General features: G+C 41.7%; 1 protein-coding gene across 1 annotated transcript; it reads left to right on the forward strand.

The window, feature by feature from the left end:
* The first annotated feature begins 282 nt into the window (after positions 1-282).
* LOC147638621 (peroxidase 1-like) lies at positions 283-2,927 on the forward strand. The gene is made up of 4 exons (XM_086796085.1): positions 283-601; positions 1,302-1,496; positions 1,630-1,795; positions 2,452-2,927. The coding sequence occupies exons 1-4, from the start codon at positions 323-325 to the stop codon at positions 2,862-2,864; spliced, it is 1,053 nt and encodes a 350-aa protein (XP_086652211.1). The 5' UTR covers positions 283-322; the 3' UTR covers positions 2,865-2,927.
* The last annotated feature ends 17,435 nt before the right edge of the window (positions 2,928-20,362 follow it).

The raw sequence follows: 20,362 nt of genomic DNA on the forward strand, positions 1-20,362 counted from the left end.
GTCCGTTAATGAATGGAAACGTTGAGTCGCGGTTTCCATTAGAGATGACGTATGAAATTGCGTGCCCAGCCATGAGTAAGTTCGATCGTTATATCTACGAAACCGACAGGGATCCGGCTAGGTAAGGGCGTAGAATAAGACTTTCTGAAAGTCGTGGTGACCACGTTGGAAATGGCCAGCTGCATTTTCATAACGTCGCCCTGGCCGGCACGTTTCTCTGTGGGCGGAGGGCACATGTTATAAACAAGGAGAGTGAGATCTCCATCCATGGATCAAGCAGCTAGCATCACTGAGACACACTTCTAGTAAACGTATCAATAATATGGTGGGTTCATGGCTAGCACGCGCTTGCAGCAGCGTGCTGCTGCTGGCTGCGGCAGCGATGGTGGTGGTGGCCGCTCATGGTGGTGCTGTTGGTGCCTCTGCTTTTGCGCAAAGTCGGGGCCGTGACCCCAACTACCCCCTTAGCTATGGCTTCTACCGCTACTCTTGCCCCCAAGTTGAGTTCGTCGTCCGACGAGTCTCCGAGCAGTACATCTCTGACGACGAGACCCTCGCCCCTTCTCTCCTCCGCATGCACTTCCACGACTGCTTCGTCAATGTAAAATCCCTCCCTTCGTTTAATATGATCTTCCTCCAACCCTTCAAACTATTAATCCTTTATCACTTCTCCTTTAGTTAATCGAGCCTAGTTCATCTAGTCTAATTAATCCTTTATCACTTCCCCTCTAGTTAATCCTTCCTGCTCTCCATTCATCATATATCACTCTACTCTAATTAGTCCTCTTATCATACATCCTCCTAGCTTTGCTCTAATTAATTCTGTCAAACGCTTAATCTAATTAATCCTTACTCACTTTTTAAAAAATTCTTTCAATCCCTTAGTCTAAGCAATACTTAAACATATGTCATTCCTCCTAGCCTGTCTAATTAATCCCTCCATATTCACTCCTGCTAGCCTTGCTCCAGTTCTACTTCCAATTACCATCTAGTTCGCATATAATCAACACCCTGATATGATTCCTCCTACCCTTAGTCTACTTATTTCAACCCCTTTCTCTAATTATTAATTCTTCTAGCCGTCGTCTTTAGTCTTAACAAATTTACATCACTCTGGCCTTAATTTAAACCGCTCTAAAATCAGTGCTCCTAATCTTAGGCTACTTAATGAACAGGTTATCTTCATAGCATGCTTTTGTTCACTATTTTGTGTCACTACTCCACGCATGATCATAATTCAAATAAAATCACTTGTAGTCCCTTTCTTTTATTCACAATCTTTTACATTCTTCTCTGAGCAGGGGTGTGATGGGTCCATTCTTTTGAACTCGAAGTCGCCCAAGACGAGCCCGGCGGAGAAGGACTCCTTCGTGAACCTATCGCTCAGAGGCTACAATGTCATCGACGCAGCCAAGGCCATCCTGGAAGACCAGTGCCGGGGCGTCGTCTCCTGCGCAGACATTCTCGCCCTCGTTGCACGCGACTCTGTCTACCTGGTAAATCAATCTCTTTAACCTCACATAATCTTCTTACAATGCTCCACTAATACGAACATACGATTTAATTGAAGTGATTGATCTAGTTACGACCAATTGTGATCAAGGCTTAATCAACTGTTCATGCTTGCAGTTGGGCGGCCCATACTACGCAGTGCCGTTGGGCCGTCGGGACGGCTCGGTTTCTCGGGCGGCTGACGTGTTGACCAACTTGCCCGCTCCATTTTTCAACTTCGCACAGCTCAAAGCTAGCTTCCAGAGCAAGGGACTCTCAGTTAAGGATCTGGTGGTGCTCTCGGGTAAGCTCTTAATGAACCAAGATAAATCTACTGCTGTTTGTATAATGACAAGAAGTGGATATAGGTCTTCAATATCTATTGCGAATGAATTGCGGCCTCATCATGGTTCCTATGCTTAATTATATTGATGTGATTGTTATGGAGATAAATGAGTAGGCAATTACAACGCTTTTTCGTGAGAGATTATATATGCAATTTTTTTTTGTTTTTTTTGGGTCTTGTTTTTAAGTAGTAGGTGTAGCTCGCAAGAGATTATATCAGTGATAACGTGGTGTAGTTAGAAATTAGAGATGATATGTAGTATTAATGAGAGATAGACATTGATTACTCAGCAGGTACTGTGGCTAGCTAGCAAAAGATTGTACATGATAGAGTAGTATAAGTTAGCTAGGAATTACAGATTACGTATCTACTAATCAGTGAAAAGCATTGATCACTCAGCAGGTGTAGATGGCGAGATTTAAACGTGGGTTCAGATACAAATGACTAAAGCGGCTACACCCTCCTTTCTATATATAACCCTAATTGTATAGCGCAATAATCTCATGTATAACCCTAATTTTAGCGCAATAATTTCACGTATAACCCTAATTGTATAGCGCATTAATTTCAATCTGATTACTTACGGCTGGATCACTTGATAAATGTGGCTATAGGTGGGCACACCGTAGGATCATCAGCTTGCAGCAACGTGGCTACACGGCTGTATAACTTCACGGGCAAGGGGGATGCAGACCCGTCGTTGGACGCCGTCTATGCGGCGCAGCTGAGGACGGTCTGCAAGCCCAATGATACAGTGACACGCATACCGATGGACAGGGGGAGCGAGCTGACGTTCGACGCACACTACTTCTCGGAGGTGCAGCGCAATCGGGGCCTCTTCACGTCGGACGCCGCCCTCCTCACGGACGCCCAGGCCCTCGACATCGTACGCTCGGAGACCCGTGCCGGCGCCGGCCGCACCTTCCCTTTCTTCTCACAGTTCCCTGACTCCATGCGATCCATGGGCAAAATCGGCGTCCTCACAGGTCGCCGAGGCAAAATCCGCAAAGTCTGCTCCATCGCCTAGCTCCCTGCGATAAATAATTAATATTCTAAATTTATTGCCTCACTAACACCATTTATCAATCAACCAGTCCACCAAACTTAAAAAGATTGTTGTAGGTGAAAGAGACCTCAATTATTATTCATCAATTGTAAATTTGTGAATCGAGGATGTATCCTTTGAACTCGTATTTATTTCTTGAGAATATGGATGATTCTTAAATGGCACGTACAACATGCGCTAAAGCTCAAAAAAGATTTCCTCCCAACATGCGCTAAAGCTCAAAAATAGCTTAAAACACACTTTTTTTTCTTCTTTTCAAAACACGTCTATAATTTCATGTGTACAAAACTACAAGAATTTTGACACTTTTAAAAAAAAAAAAAGAAGACACCTGTTAGCTGCTAGTCAATAGATTTATAAATTGATATTGTTTGACATAATAACAACTTAACTTTCTAATGGAATAGAAAGAGTCCACACAATTTAAAGGTCCACCATATTTGCATCAACACACGTAGCACCAATAACATGTGGCATGGCCACCAATAGATTTTGTTAGTCTCACCAATGTGGTATAAATAACATATAGAAACCATATAGTATGAAATCAAGTGTAGAGATTGCCACCGTGTAGAAAAAGGCATAGCAAGAAGATTTGTGCAGTGATAAAGTTTTTTAAAAGAGAAAGCAATTATTTTTTCTAGGGCTTGAGTGCTTTTAGGGCTACTTTACTAGTAAAAAAAGTTTCTATTTAATGGCATGCCTATGTGAGCAAAGTTGATACACTACATCAACTTCTCCACACAAACTCGATATTGTGCATCAAGTTTGTGGCAAACTCATCGATGCACAATATCGAGTTTATGTGGAGAAGTTGATGTAATGCATCAACTTCTCCACAAAGTTGGTGTAATGCATCAACTTTGTGTAAGGAACTATGGTTTTTTAGGCCTGAAACACTAGTTGTCTCATATAGCCACCATGCATGCTTTTTGGACTCGCTATCACTTAATGATCACCAATTATACCATCAGACAGGTGGAAAAAACCAAAGAGTTTTTACTATAACGGCCTCTCAAACCCCTAAGAAGGGGGCATGCCTCTCCCCCTTTACCCCTTGGCCATGCACCCTATTGAGTGGTCCAACTGTGTGACATGGTGGTATCTCCACATACGACTCTTCTATGGTTAGGTATAGAAATAACTCATTGCACATGCATGTAGCCTAACATCCAAAATCATCTCATGTTTATATAAGCATGCCCTAAAAAGTAAAGAGTTGATGCATTACATTAACTTTGCCACACAAACTTGATGTTGTGCATCAACTCGATGCACAACATCAAGTTTATGTGGCAAAGTTGATGCAATAATATATCAACTTTGCACACCATTTTTTTGAATAAAAAAGTTGATGCATCAATTTTTTCACATGAACTTGATGTTGTGAATCAACATTATAACACATCAGGGGCATAACAACATTCTTTAGCAGCATTTTTGGAAGGGGAAATGTCGGGGATTTTTATGTTATTGAGTAGCGAAAAGCGTTGCTAAGTAGAGATTTGTTGTCTAAGCCATGTTGCTAAGCAGAGTTTTGTTTTCCAGGCCATACTGTCGAGTAGAGTTTTATTTTTTTATAGTGTAGCACCGTTTTTTCGCAGAGACACTGCTAAGTAGCGAAAAAGCGTTGCTTCTAGCTGTTGAGCAGTAAAAAAGCACTACTCAACAGTACTTTTTTGCTACTCATCAAGCACCCTTTCTAGTAGTGAAAAAACAGCATGGCCTGGAAAAGATACTCTTGCTTCTTTTGCCTCGCACCGCCAGTTTTATCATTTGAATGTTCTAACCTTAATACCTTATGTTTTTTTATAGGTTTATGTCTAATGTATCATTTCTACCTCTCCTACCCTATCCTCCTCAAGCTCAGGTAAGTTATGGAAACAAGCTTTCTATGAAAACTTTCTTGTCAGTATTTTCGTTCTCTTTTCTCTCTTTTATGTTTTTCTTTTCTTCTTTTTCCCTTCTTATTGAAGTTTAATCCTAACCATAGCTTCTATATAGAAACCTTAATAGAGAGCTTTGATGGAGAGCCATCAAAGCTCTCTATTAGGGTTTCTATATGTAGAAGCTAGGTTTAGGGTTAAGCTTCAATGAGTTGAGAAAAAAAAGATTCAATAAGTTTTCTATGTTATGCAAAAGCTTTCATTAAGATTTTTATTAAGATTAGGGTTTCGTATAGACTTTGTATTAGGGTTACAAATAGTGTTTTCCTTTATTTGGTTTGATTTGGTAGATTATCCACACATACAAGTCTCATAAGTTAAGAGATCTCTCTCTTTTATGTTTCCTCTCTTATGCTTTTACATGTAATAGGTTTGTAAGTTTTAGCTTTTTTAAGATTAGGATTTGTTATTTTTTCTCCCCCATTAGGAATTTTTTGGACCTAAAAAGGGCCTCCTAAGGATTCCTAATTTTAAGAAATTAGAGCTTAAAAAGCTGGGCTTAAGGGAGACAAAGGCTATGATGACCCCTATTTTTTACCTTGCCACATCAGCCATACCCCCCTAGTTTCACTTTTTAAAGGGAATATTCTCATTCTCTCTCTTACTTTTTGACTTTTCTCATACTTTTTGAATTTTTTATCTTCACTCTCTACAAATTGAATCTTTCTTGTTAGTTTGAAATCTCCTTTCTCATTAACTCCCACCATATCTCCCTTCCACATCTACAAAACATTCTCGTATTTAGGTGGATCCCAAAAAGTAAAAATTTTTTATTTTTTTTATTTTTTTACATTTTGAGGTGAAAAAAACACCACCCAACCAACATATATGATGAAAATAAAAATTTCCCTCCAAAAAGCTTATAATTCAAGGGTCACGTCGTCAGAAGCCAGCCAGTATATCCATAACTAACTGTCAGGTCTCCATAACCCCATAAACATAACTAACTGTCAGAACCACTACATCCGGGAGATCCCAAAATTGTGGGGATCCCAAAAATTATTATTTTTTAATTTTTCTCATAAATGTAATTTATTGATGAAAAAATCCATGTTAGTATATTTGTATATCAAAAATATCATTTTCTACTTAGAAAAACAGATTTGTGTTAAACCCCTGCCAACAGCAAAGTTTTACAGTCTCTCTCACTCACTCACTCCCTCCCTCTCTCTCTCTCTCTCTCTCTCTCTCTCTCTCTCTCTCTCTCTCTCTCTCTCTCTCTCCCCCTCCCCCTATGAGGATCTCTCTGCTTTAGTTTCTTCCTCTCTGCTTAGCTATGGAGCCTTTGCAAGCTGTGTGTGTAGCCCCTTGTGAAGCTAGAAAACGGAAGGTTGATTTACACATTCGTATTCCTAAAGAGTATGGCAGCTCTAAAAAAACCCATCCTACTGATGCACAATCTGTCGAAGCTCGTAGGATAGCTAAGGAGAAAAATATAGATCTTTGGGTTGATGGGCATCTCTATCCAGTTGACCCTCCATTAAGAGCAAACCCTCCTTTCCGTAATTTATCATCTTTTATGCAATTTGTTAGTGAAGGAGAGCTTGGCTTGTTAGGATACTATAGAAGATTGACTACAAGTGGAGCTTGGAAAACCCATATTCTCCAATCTCAATTGCAAGCATCACAATTCAGCCTAACATCATCCGATAAAACGAAAGAGATCCTCGCTCGCAGAGAATGTGGAGAAGGATGCAAAGATTCAAAGGCTAGAGGAACTTATCAAACGACTCAAAGCAACGCCAAATGGTGCTCGCTCGTGAACGCAAAAGTGTTCACCAAAAGTGTGCTAGGTGCTTGGGGAGAGAGTAAAGTAACACACTATATGGTAAGTTGTACAGTAAAAAAATAAACTGGTGTTTTAATCTTGACTTTTTCTAATTAAATTCTATTGTCATGTGTACAACACATAGTTTATGCGCATGGTGCGTATTTCATGAACAAGTATGGATCGCTCTCAACATGTGGAGTATCCAAGGGATGGAGAAATCACATTATAAAGCAAGAGGGGTTTATTTAAAAAATACAAGACATGGAGGTGGAGCTTCTGCATGAGGAACACGTACAAACTATCTACAAGAGATGTTCAATTGGTTTTATCGCACAACCTTTGGAAGGGTATTGGTTAGGGAGCGGGCCCAACAATCTAAACTTGCGCAAGAGGCACGCAAGGCTACAAAAAGTCATGCTTGGCTTGAATGGTTGCAGACCAATGCTCCCCATAGGCATGGTGCTTTGGCATGCACGAATGAGGAGACAAGGGAGGCGTTGGGTTGTGCACGCACCAACATAAATCTGGATGTAATAAGGCTAATAAAATAAGTTTAGTTAGGTTTTTTTTTTCCTTTAAAAAAACTATTAATAGTTCCTTCTCTCACTTCATTTTCATTTCACCTTTTTAGAGAACTTGAGCTCAAGATCTACGTAGACACCCACGTAAGGACACCAGCACATCACCACGTTAGCATAGTCGTACATGGATATGGCACGCACCAAGAACACCACACGTGGTACCATGCCTTCACAAAACACAATGCAAGGCACCCAACGATCACATGCTGGCGACACCACGAAAGAGTGACCCCTTGGATTCTAGGACATGCCCAATGGGATCACCAGAGTCCAACCCTCATCCCACACAGCAACACCAGCGCGCACACACATGCAGGCCCTTCTAGTGGGAGCAAGCGTGTGAAGAAGACCCCACAATGCAGCCACCCTAGAGATCAAGACAGAGAGGCTAATGATGTTGAGTAGTTCGACTGGGTTGGTGAAAACATTCCTACATTGCATAGCACCATAGGTGGCAAGACCCTACTACCAGGACATGGCCCCCTACCTACCCGAGAGGAACTTGATACACAGGTACTATAGCAACAGGAGGATGAGGATTCATACTATGAGAGAGACCAAGAGGAGGTTCCTGCAAGTGCGCGCAAGCGTAGAAAGGTCAAGCTCTTCAAGCCAAGGAAGTCCCAACCTCGCCAATGCACTAACATAACACAGAGAGCTCCAAGGAGAAGGATGCGCCAAGGGCATAGGGCTCTACAAGAAATCAAGTTTTATCAGAGGAACACTGAGTTGCTGATAAGAAGAACCCCTTTCGCTCGCACAATGAAGGAAATTCTCCAACGATATTATAGAACAGAGTTCCGTGTGCAGGGGATTGCCCTTGAAGCATTGCAAGAAGCCTCCGAGGCTTACCTTGTTAGGCTTTTTGATGAAGACACCAACCTCCTTGCAATACATGCAAAGAGGATTACCATATCTGCCAAGGACATGCAACTAGCTCGACGCATTCGCGAGGTGAGCGAGACACGATCTAGAGATCTTAGATGTTAACCTTTTTTTTGAAGCAACTCTTTTGTTTCAAACCCCCCTTTGTAACAAGCCTATCTGGCTTTCATTTGTAACCTTCTGATAATTAAAATTTTAAGTTTCTCTTACAATGTCTCGGTGTCATCATGTTTGTTTAACATGGAGTGTCTATCATCATGTGCCAGTTTGTCACCCAAAGCATCAGAAATGCTCCTGGAGGACTGAGAAAGCTGTGCCAGAAAAGTGCGAATTTGGCCTCTGCAACAGCGATGTAGGCTCAAAATTTACATTGTTTTGGCACTTCCCCCCTAGCCACTCAGGATCATTTCTGATGCATTTATAATGAAGTTGAGCACACTAATTGTGAGAAACAGTAGTTTATAAGATAAAAACACCTTTAATAATGTGTAAAAATATAGTGTTTATCATCCAATGCATCAGAATTGCTCCTAGAGGACTGGGGAAGCTATGCCAGAATAGTTCGAATTTAGGCTCTGTAGTAGTGGCGGTGTAGGCTCAAAATTCGCACTGTTCTGGCAGTGCTCCCCCAGCCACTCAGGATGATTTTTAATGCATTTATAATGAAGTTGAGCACACTAATTGTGAGAAACAATAGTTTATAAGATAAAAACACCTTTAATCACGTGTAAAAATATAGTGTTTATCATCCAATACATCAGAATTGCTCCTAGAGGATTGGGGAAGCTATGCCAGAATAGTGCGAATTTAGGCTCTGCCAATGGCGGTGCAGGCTCAAAATTTGCACTGTTCTGGCAGCACTGCTCCCCAGCCACTCAGGATCATTTTTGATGCATTTATAATGAAGTTGAGCACACTAATTGTGAGAAACAGTAGTTTATAAGATAAAAACACCTTTAATCATGTGTAAAAATATAGTGTGTATCATCTAATGCATCAGAATTGCTCCTGGAGAAATGGGAAAGCTATGCCAGAACAATGTGAATTTAGGCTCTGCACAGCCGACGATGTAGGCTCAAAATTTACACTATTCTGGCACTGCTCCCCCAGCCACTCAGGATCATTTATGATGCATTTATAATGAAGTTTAGCACACTAATTGTAAGAAACAGTAGTTTTTAAGATAAAAACACCTTTAATCATGTGTAAAAATATAGTGTTTATCATCCAATGCATCAGAATTGCTCCTCGAGGACTGGGGAAGCTATCCTAGAATAGTGTGAATTTAGGCTCTGCAGTGGCGGTGCAGGCTCAAAATTTGCACTATTCTGGTACTACTCCCCCAGTCACTCAGGATCATTTCTGATGCATTTATAATGAAGTTGAGCACACTAATTGTGAGAAACAGTAGTTTATAAGATAAAAACACCTTTAATCATGTGTAAAAATATAGTGTTTATCATCCAATGCATCAGAATTGCTCCTGGAGGAATGGGACAGCTATGCTAGAACAGTGCGAATTTAGGCTCTGCAGTGGCGGTGCAGGCTCAAAATTCACACTGTTCTAGCACTGCTCCCCTAGCCACTCAGGATCATTTCTGATACATTTATAATGAAGTTGAGTATAATAAAAATACCTTTAATCATGTATAAAAATACATTATTTGTCATCCAATGCATCAAAATTGCTCCTCGAGGGCTGGGAAAGCTATGCCAGAACAGTGTGAATTTGGGCTCTACAGCAGCGGTGCAGGCTCAAAATTTACACTGTTCTGGCACTGCTCCTCCAGCCACTCAGAATCATTTTTGATGCCAAGTTGAGTACATTGATTATGAGAAAAAGTAATTTGCAAGATAAAAATATCTTTAATCATGTGTAAAAATACATTTTTTGTCATCCAATGCATCAGAATTACTCTTGAAGGACTGGGGAAGCTGTGCCAAAATAGTGCGAATTTGGGCTCTCTATAGCAGCGGTGCAGGCTCAAAATTCGCACTCTTCTGGCACTGCTCCCCCAGGCTCCCAGGGTCATTTCTGATGCATTCACAAAAACATTGATGGTACAAACTAGAAAAAACAATGATATACTTGATGAAAATAAGTTTGTAAAAATTGTATTGTATTCATAATAAGAAGTGATACATCATCTTTACAAAAGCTTTCTTACAATATTGAGCTTCATTCTCTTGTTATTGGTGGGCAAAGTGTGCTCAAGGAGTGATTGGGCTATTTCTTGAGGATCCTCTATGCCTATGCTTTTGGCTATACCTATACAAGCAAGAAGCTTACCCCTAAATCCAGAACCAAAAACATCGAAGGCAAGGGATTTTTTAATCAGAACTATACATTTGGTGCTTTGTGCCATAGAGGCTACACAGAGCACCTTAGAGAGGGCTTTCAAAAAGAAGAGAGTGAAGGCAGATTGAGGGGTGTAGTCCCTGTGGATAATGGCGATGCCATCCACAGGAAGCCAACCAAGATAGTGCGCTAATGCAGCATCATGTCCATGGACCTTGGCCTGGTCTCTGCTGTGCTGCCACTGCCTCTCCCAGCAAATGCGTCAATTTCAACCACCCTCTGCAATCAAAGGAAAAATCAAAATATTTTCCTATACATAATTACAAATGTTTCTAGGTTATAAAAGGTCGATTATTACCTCTTGCTCAATGTCTTCTTTTGCCAAAGTGCTGGTGGGGGCGGAGAGGTCAATCGAGGACTTAGCCTCATCCTTTTTTGGTGCTTTGGTCTCCTCCATTACTCCACTAGCAAGGGTATCCTTTTTAGTCTCCAGCTTGTCTTTTGTAAGGTTGTGAATTCCTCCTCTGGAACTAGGGCTTGCTCCGCGGTCTCAACCATACCAAGAACCTGAAAGACACTGTAGAATCTACTACATTGCACTTGTACACATCACCTTGATGTGATCCCTCATTAACCTCCCAACCCTCTCGTAGTAATCCTTGAATGAGGTCAAACAGTACCTCCTTACAAATATACATTGTTTTTGTTTGGTGCATTGGCATGGAATTGAACATGTGCATAAAAACATGTAAAAGACAAAACCAATTTAGCCCTACTGACCTAGATGCCTTTGAAAACTTGAGTGATGTCTTGATATCACTTACCATCTTAAAATTTAAGCATAAGATGGTCCAAGCATCAGGTTTGGGCCATTCGAGATTGTTAAGCTCGGGGGGTTAGGGATCTCTTCTAGCTTGCCAAATAAACTTGGTTTTTTATCTACAAAATATGAGTAATAAAAGAAAAAGATATTGTTCTGTATAAGATCACTTGGGCTTTGAGATACAAACATTGCCTCTCCAATGGATGCATGTATAGCATAGAAAACTCCAGTAGTGTGGCTTTGGAGTCGTTGTTCCTCAACATAATTAGAGGAGAAAATATCTGCAGAGACATAAGAAAATGGAGAATCATAAGTAAATTTGAAATAAAAAATCCAATATTAGTATGTTGTTAAAGCTGTGTTTATGTTACACTCACAATTTGAAGGAAAGCTTGGTCGTTGGCCTTGAATATACAGGTCTCCAAGGGTATACACATGTTGCACTATGGCAACCAGTCCTTACTTCTTAGTATGCTTGAAGCCTTGTAGCCGCCCCTTCTAATGATGTAGCATATTCCCCATTTGATGCACTCGATGTGGTCCCTTAGAGCTTGGCTGTATGTAGACCCAAGCCCCAACCCTGAATCTTGTTGGAGCCAAAACTCCATTCTCATCTCTTGTGTTATGCGCAGCACAAGCTCTTCCACCTTCTCCCTAGGTCTTCTCACATTACTGGAAGAGGCCATGGTGGTAAGAAAAGAGAAGAAGGGAAAAGAAAAGCTTGTTTTACAACAGAGGAGTGGAGAGGAGAGAAAGTTCAAGCTTTTCAGTACACCAATGGAAAGCTTAAAAGAGGGTTAGAGTTTGAGAATAGGCTTCCTGAACCTAGGGTAGACTAAAGAGGGATAGAGTTTCTGTAGCAATGGAGAGGGAGGGACTTGAGAGTGAGAGAGAGAGAGAGAGAGAGGGAGGGAGAGAGGGAGATTGAGAGGGAGAGAGAGCTTGAGAAGGGAGATTGAGAGAGAGGGAGCTTGAGAAGGAGGGAGAGCTTGAGAAGGAGGGAGAGCTTGAGAGGGATGGAGTTTTTGCAGCAATGGAGAGCTTAGAAAAGGAAGAAAGAGAGAGAGGGAGCTTGACAAGGAGGGAGAGCTTGAGAGGTATGGAGTTTCTGCAGCAATGGAGAGCTTAGAAAAGGAAGAAAGAGGTTCAAAATGAGCTTTCCAAACCTAGAGTATGTTGAGGGGAAGTTTGAGAGGGAAAACACACTTTTGGGAAAAAATTAAAAAATTTTAATTTATAGGGTTTTTAATTTGCGCGATTCTAGGTGGGGGGGCCTCTAAGTTTGGGCCCAAGAGGTAGGGAGACAAGAGTAGTAATTAGGCTCCATTAGCAATTTGCGCGATTCTAGGTGGGGGGACCTCTAAGTTTGGGCCCAAGAGGTAGGGAGACAAGAGTAGTAATTAGGCCCCATTAGCAAACCAAAGCCTAGGCCCCCTAGGGTCAAAGAAGTCAAAAATGTGCACCCAGCCCTCTTCCTATTGGTCCATTCCTAAATCAAAAGTTAATCCAAGAGGCCCTCTTTGGGTCCAAAAAATTCCTAATGCTCTATGGATACCCTTTTGAAAGCTATGCTTCTCTCAAGAGGTGACCATATGCCTTAGCCTCATGCATGAGGCTAGTGCATAAAGCCTCATGTGTAAGCCTCATGTATAAAGCTTATGCATTAGCCATAAGCCTCTACGCATAGCCTTTAGAGAGCTCTGCATCTCTCAAGAGGTGGCCATATGCCTTATGCATTTACATGTACATGAGGCTAATGCCGAAAGATTATGAATACACAAACCTTATGCATTAGCCATATAAATAAGTGTCATGCATAAGGCCTATAAATAAGCCATATATATATAAGCCTCATGTATGTGGCTTATGCATAAGTTTTATATATGAGGCTCATGCATAAGCCTCATGCATAAGCCTTATGCATGAGGCTTCTACATAAAGCTTATGCATGAGGCTTATGCATTAGCCACATTAATAAACCTCATGTACAAAGCCAAATACATAAGCCTCATTTATAAACCTTATGCATAAGCTGCATACATGAGGCTTGTGTTGTATAAGTGTCATGCATAAGGCCTCATGTATGCATAAGTTGCATACATGAGGCTTGTGTTGTATAAGTGTCATGCATAAGGCCTATAAATAAGCCATATATATATAAGCCTCATGTATGTGGCTTATGCATAAGTTTTATATATGAGGCTCATGCATAAGCCTCATGCATGAGGCTTCTACATAAAGCTTATGCATGAGGCTTATGCATTAGCCATATTAATAAGCCTCATGTATAAAGCCAGATACATAAGCCTCATTTATAAACCTTATGCATAAGCTGCATACATGAGGCTTATGCATTAGCCATATTAATAAGCCTCATGTATAAAGCCAGATACATAAGCCTCATGTATAAAGCCAAATACATAAGCCTCATTTATAAACCTTATGCATAAGCTGCATACATGAGGCTTGTGTTGTATAAGGTCATGTATAAACCTTATGCATACGTCACATACATAAGCTGCATACATGAGGCTTGTGTTGTATAAGGTCATGTATAAACCTTATGCATAAGTTGCATACATGAGGCTTGTGTTGTATAAGGTCATGTATAAACCTTATGCATACATCACATACATGAGGCTTGTGTATAAGGTCATGTATAAACCTTATGCATAAGTCACATACATGAAGCTTATGCATATGGCTAATACATAAGCCTCATGTATGTGGCATCTTATGCATAAGTTTTATGCATGAGGCTTATGCATAGTCTTATGCAGGCTATGAATGCATAGCCTCGTGCAGGCTATGAATGTTATGCATAAGCCTTATGCATAGTATGTATGATGCCTATGCATAATATACCTGAGCCTTATGCATTGGCCGAGTCCTTCCTAGATATGTTGGTAGCTATCGTCGGCATGCACTGGGAGGTCCCAATGCATATCAGGTGCTCCTAGACATGCCGGTAACTTCCAATGCATGCTAAGTGCTACCTAGGCATGAAAGTAGCTACTCACATGCACTGGGATCTCCCAATGGATGCTCGGTGCTACCTAAATATACCAAATGCTATTGACATGCATTGGGAGCTTCCAATGCATGTCGGGTGCTACCAAGGCAGAATGAAGAAAGCTTAAATAGGGAAATGCGGTACTGTTGGCTGAAGCATTAGAACAAGAAGCACCACTGCACCGTCGTCCACTGCGCCAACCAAGAAGATTAGTAAATGGGATTCCATAGCAGCTAGAAAGAATGATTCCGGAATAACTAAGGAATTAGGAAGAAGATCATTAGGAATTGGGCAGGATTCCGCAACAACGCGAGAGATTGATTCTGAAACCACTAAGGAATCAAGAAGAAGATTGTCATCCACGAACCACTAAATAGGAGGCATGAAGCTCAGGAAGGGGAAGAACTGGTAGCTGTGGGCAAGATGTCCCTCAAGTACTCAAAATTTGAAGGCAAGAGTGAGTAGGACCTGGATGCCCACATTTTTGCCTTTAAAACCACGTTCTAAGAAAATAGAGCTCCCTTGGGGAAAAAGACAAAGTATTCTGCTACAACGTTTTGTAGCAAAGCCACCACAGCTGGTATGCCCAGTACAGTCTGGAGCACTTCCAAACATTTGAGGACCTGAAGAAGGCTTTCGAAGAGATTCATGAAAGACAAGACCATAATGGAAGTGCTAGAAAAGCAGCAGAGGATGACACAGAAAAAGAGGTCAATAGAAGACTATGCGGTCGAATTTAGAGCAATGCTGATGCGCCTGGACCAACCCAACCGTCTCGCTCTAGCCACACTGAGCCAATGGTTTGTGAGAAGACTGGGGGAGAAGCTCCAAGAGCGGCAGTAGCCTCATACGACCTGGTAGCCTTGACCCTTAAACAAGTGGTGGTAGGAGTCACTAGAGCTGAAGGAGTCCTGAAGCAAACAAACAAAGACTCCAAGAAGAAAAAGAAGGACAAGAGAAAGAAACCTCAGAATTTGATTCCGGAGAAGGTACCTCAGAGTCAGAATCCAGTCAAAAGCTGGATGTCGAAGAGTGGAAGCCCCGAAAAAAGAAAGGCAAGAAGAAGCAGGTAGAGAAAGTTCAGGAAAAGAACTAAGGGCCGCCCTAGCCAAGATTGCTAGAGGACACGTAAGATTCGGACTCAATCATGTCCAGACAAGAATGACCTTAGACGTGGACTCTAGTTAGAAGACATGTTTAAATAGAAAACACTCATACAACATAGAAACCATATAGAATTGCACAATATAAACTACACCAATAATCACAGTATATCAAAGTCAAGACTTAGCTCAAGGAGGTGGACCTGGGGGATGATTAGGATCCCAAGACAGTTAGGATTAGTGTTAAAATGAATTAGGAATTCAGAGGGAGGCTCCTGGAATTGCTTAATTCCTACAAGGATATCTTTTCTTGTTGGAACTATTCTAACATGAAGGAAATTGATCCCAGCTTCTACCAGCATAAAATTAACCTAAAAGAAGATGCAACCCCAAACACGCAGAGTAGATACAGGATGAACCCAAACTATGGCAAACACATGAAGGAAGAGATTGACAAATTATTAAAGGTGGGGTTCATCTATCCTGTGGATCGGGCGGAATGACTGTCATCGATAGTCATTGTTCTAAAAACGAATGGGAAGCTTAGGGTGTGCATCGAATACCGCAAGCTGAATGTTTCCCTATATCCGACCTATTCCCATTACCTTCATTGATTCCTTGCTGGCGCGGGGGGGCATGAAACATATTCTTTCTTGGATGGATTTAGTGGGTACAATCAAGTGCGAATGGCCCAAGAAGATAAATAAATTACTTCTTTTGTGATAGAATGGGGAGAATTTGCCTCCAATGTGATGACATTTGGGCTGAAAAATGCTCCTGCTACATTCCAGAGGATGGTTTAGGACATATTCTATGAATATCTGACCACCTTCATGAGGGTGTGTGTGGATGACTTTAGTGTGTTTGGGAATAAAGAAGAACACATTACACATCTCAAAATGTGCTTGGAAAAGTGCAGGAGGGCCATATTGAGCCTAAATCTAGCCAAGTGTGCCTTTGCTTTAACTAGTGGATCTCCCTTGGGACATATAGTGTCTGTAGAAGGACTTACGGTGGTGGATCCGACCAAGGTGAAAGAGCTTGCAAGATTCCTGGGACTAATCAAGTGGCATAGTAGGTTCATAAGATTCTTAGCTAATGTGGCAGTGCCCTTATACAGCCTAACATTGAAGGATGCAGAATATGTCTAGTCCGGATACTATCAAGAGGCATTCCAGAATCTCAAGAAGATACTGTCAGTAGTGCCCATTCTCTCTAGCAGCCCAACTATGACCTGGTGTTCCATGTGTTATCAACATCTCGGATGTGGCCATAGGCAGTGCTCTAATGCAGGAAGCACAAGAGGTATGGTACAGACTAGTGTACTATGCAAGTAGGAGGTTGTCCAGACCGAAAAAGAACTACTCCACCCCACAGAGAAGGAATCATCTACTCAATTAAGAATTTCAAGCACTACTTGCTAGGTAAGATGTTTGAGTTTCATAAAGCTCTCCTGTACTTAATTAAAAAAACCAGACTTGGTGGGAAAGTTAGCCAGACTGATGCTTTTGTTATAGGAATTTGAGTTCAACATAAGGCACACCCTCAGGAACAAGCACACAGACTTCTTATCACAATTGGAAATAGGAGAAGAACTAAAAGGGGTGGAAGATGATTTTCCAGATGCATAGCTTTTTCTAATAGAAGGAGAAAGACCTAGTTGGTATGATGAAATGCTGCAATTCATGTGTCTGACTTGTCCTTTCTGGAATACATGTCTAGAGATTAGAGAAAGAAACTAACTCCCTCCGGACCAAGTCATTCATGGTAGTAGCTGGATAGCTCTACAAAATGGGCATCGACTAGATTCTTAGAAGATGTGTCCCCAATCACAAGCAACAGGTTGTGTTAGTATAAGCATATTAAGGTGTAAGCGGCAGACATTTTTATGGAGAAGTCACAGGATACAAGGTATTCCATATGCATGTATGTGGTGGCCATATGTGCATAAGTTCTCAAAAGAGTGTGACGTGTGCTAGAGGATGGGGCAACCAAAGTGATGCAGACAGAATGCTCCATAATCCAGTCTTGCCACTCAAGCCATTCCAGAAGTGGGGTCTGGACTTTGTTGGCCCATTCAAACTAGCTTCTTATAGGATAGGAAACAAATACATTTTGGTGGCCACCACTGATTATTACACAAAATGGGTAGAGGCCAAGGCCCATATAGAGACTATAAGGCATCATCTATATAGCATAGTTTCTTTATGAAATCATAATGACAATATTCGGATGCCCTATAGAGATAGTCAATGATCAAGAGTCTCACTTCATCAACGAAGTGATCAAGAAACTAACGGAGTAGCACATGATAATACACAAGAAGTTGGCAGCCTACTACCCACCACAAACCAATGGGCAAGCAGAGTCCACCAATAAGATCCTTAAGGAAATCCTGATCAAGACAGTAAATGAGAATAACGGTTGGGACACAAAGCTACACTCGGCATTATGGACATTCCGGACAACTTATAAGAATGCAGCAGGACTTACACCATTCAATATAGTGTATGGACTAGAAGCAGAAGTGACCATGGAGTTTGTGAAATAGAATCTCAAGATAGCAGTGGCTGAAAGTCTCTCTCTACACTCGGCATTATGGACATTCCGGACAACTTATAAGAATGCAGCAGGACTTACACCATTCAATATAGTGTATGGACTAGAAGCAGAAGTGACCATGGAGTTTGTGAAATAGAATCTCAAGATAGCAGTGGCTGAAAGTCTCTCTCCAAAATAATCAAAGATGAAAAGGATTGAATAGCTCCTGAAGCTTGATGATGAAAGAAAACTGCATAGTGCCTGGACAACAAAAATTGTGAAAAAGAGAAGAAAGCTACAGGTGGACACGAACACAAGGTTCAAGATCTTTGAGGAAGGAAATGTTGTCCTACCCATGAAAATTGAAAATGAGATAGATGGGCCCATACAAGATTGTCAAAACGCTAGGGACATGAACTTTTGAGCTAACAAGTGTGGATGGTGAAAACCAAGAGAGTAGGAAGAAGGATAGGATTCTATAGGATTTAAAAATGCTAAAGAAAATAGCCCAAAATTAGACCCCCCATGTGTAAATATGATAACGATGTGTACAGATACTGAGGAGCCAGGTGGGAACAACATGGCGCAAACGAGACAGTCAAGGTTGTTGCCAAAAAAGAGGTGTATGGGCGTGTAAAGGCCATTAATGACCTTGAAAAGAGTGCTAAATAAAATAGCCCAAAAATTAGACCCCCCATGCATAAATATGATAACGATGTGTACAGATAATGCTGAGGAGCCAGGTGGCAGCAACATGGTGCAAACGAGACAGTCAAGTTTGTCGCCCCACAAAAAGGGGTGTATGGGCATGTAAAGGCCATTAATGACCTTGAAAAGAGTGCAGAAGGGACTGATGGTCAAATAACGAGGAAGATCTGGGAAAATGGAAAGATGAAGCAATTATGGCTGCCCTTGGGAAGGGTGCACCTCACAGCAATGGTCGAATGCCTCTCCAATTGAGCATATAGTTCCCAAATCAACTTTCAAAAAATTACCTTGCACACCTAACTCTCCTCATGCTAAACCCTGCTCGCTTTCCCGCCTTCTTCCAAGCATCCCCGTCGTTCTTGAAGAAGAAGGCATGGTGCTGGAGTTCGAGCCCCTTTCATCCACACTATACAAGGAGGTCGACAAGCATGCACAGTGGCTAGCAAGGATGGGAATAAAGGAGTTCGTGGAACTACCTTGGGAGGAGCTCCAGTAGAATTATATGGTAGCAGAGCAACTGCAAAAAACAGATACCATCACCCTTCCATCGGGTAAGAAGGCCTTTAATCCCCTCTACGCGGCTAAGGTGTTCAAGCTACTAGTAGTGGAAGGTGACGGTGAAATTAAGGCAGCAAACAATAAAGACCTCATAAAGGAATTTGGCCCTCTCTAAGGCAAGGCAAAGGAAATCAAAATCATAGGGACGCTAGATGAGGAATGACAAAAGCATATGCGCTTCGTGGTGGAGATGATCAATCTCACCCACAAGCCATACTGCATGTCTAGGAAGGCATATGGAGATTGGTTAAAGCAGTAGAAGTAGGAACAAAAGTGGCTCGGGTAGAGGTCCTGTACAATAACATCAAGGATCAGATTGGAAAAGTCAGTCGCCGCCCAAACACGAAGACAAAGATTGGCCCTTACATAAAATCATTGTTTACAGCACAGGCAGGAATTGGGCAAGAAGAAAAGACCAACAAGGAGGAAGCAGGCTAGAAAAATACCATAGAGCATAAGGAAGAATTTGCTGCAAGGCCCCAGGAAGAGGGGAGTTCAGGGGACAAATGTAGTCTAAAAGGAAGCGGGCATTTGAGTTTGGAGAAAAGAAGAAGGGGAAGAAAGGAAAGATGGGAGCAAAGGAGAAAAGCAACAGAGAACTCAAGGAGGACTTTGCCAGAATTGGGAAGTCCATCCTCTCGCACAAGCTCGAGAACAGCAACAGGAAGCCCCCTCAATGCAATGCTTGCCCCCTCAACAGAGCAACAGGAAGCCCCCTCATCAACGCAATGCTTGCAGGCACAGCAGGAAAGCACCACCACCGAACCTCTACACCTAGGATAAGAAGAAAAGGGGATCGTGGGTGACATAGCCCATCCACCTCAAGAAACCACAAGCAGAGCCCTCTAAACACCGTCCTACCATTTTTCTGGAAAATATTGATGCAAGATGGGTGAAGGGGAGCCTCAACTATGTGCAAAGGTATATGATGAATGGAGCCAAGGAAATAACAACGCTACAGGCAGAAGTCAGGTAAAAGGAGGCCACCATTCAAGAATTGAAAAGTCAACAAGAACTACTCCAGAAGGAGCTAAGAAGAAGAAGAATGAAAGCGAGCCGTATGGAGGAAATGCAAAGACAATTAATAAGGCTCCAGAAGGTAGGTGAAGAAACAAATCAAGAAATGGCAGTATTGAGAGAAGCCCTCATCTCTAGACAGAACAAACAAACAGGCAACTACAAGAGGAGGTGGAGAGGGCTATTGTAAGCCAAGCAAGGGCTGAAGGCTAGG

Source organism: Cibotium barometz, chromosome 5 (genome assembly GCF_041138505.1).
Source record: "Cibotium barometz isolate CiBa-2024 chromosome 5, ASM4113850v1, whole genome shotgun sequence".
Taxonomy (NCBI): domain Eukaryota; kingdom Viridiplantae; phylum Streptophyta; class Polypodiopsida; order Cyatheales; family Cibotiaceae; genus Cibotium; species Cibotium barometz.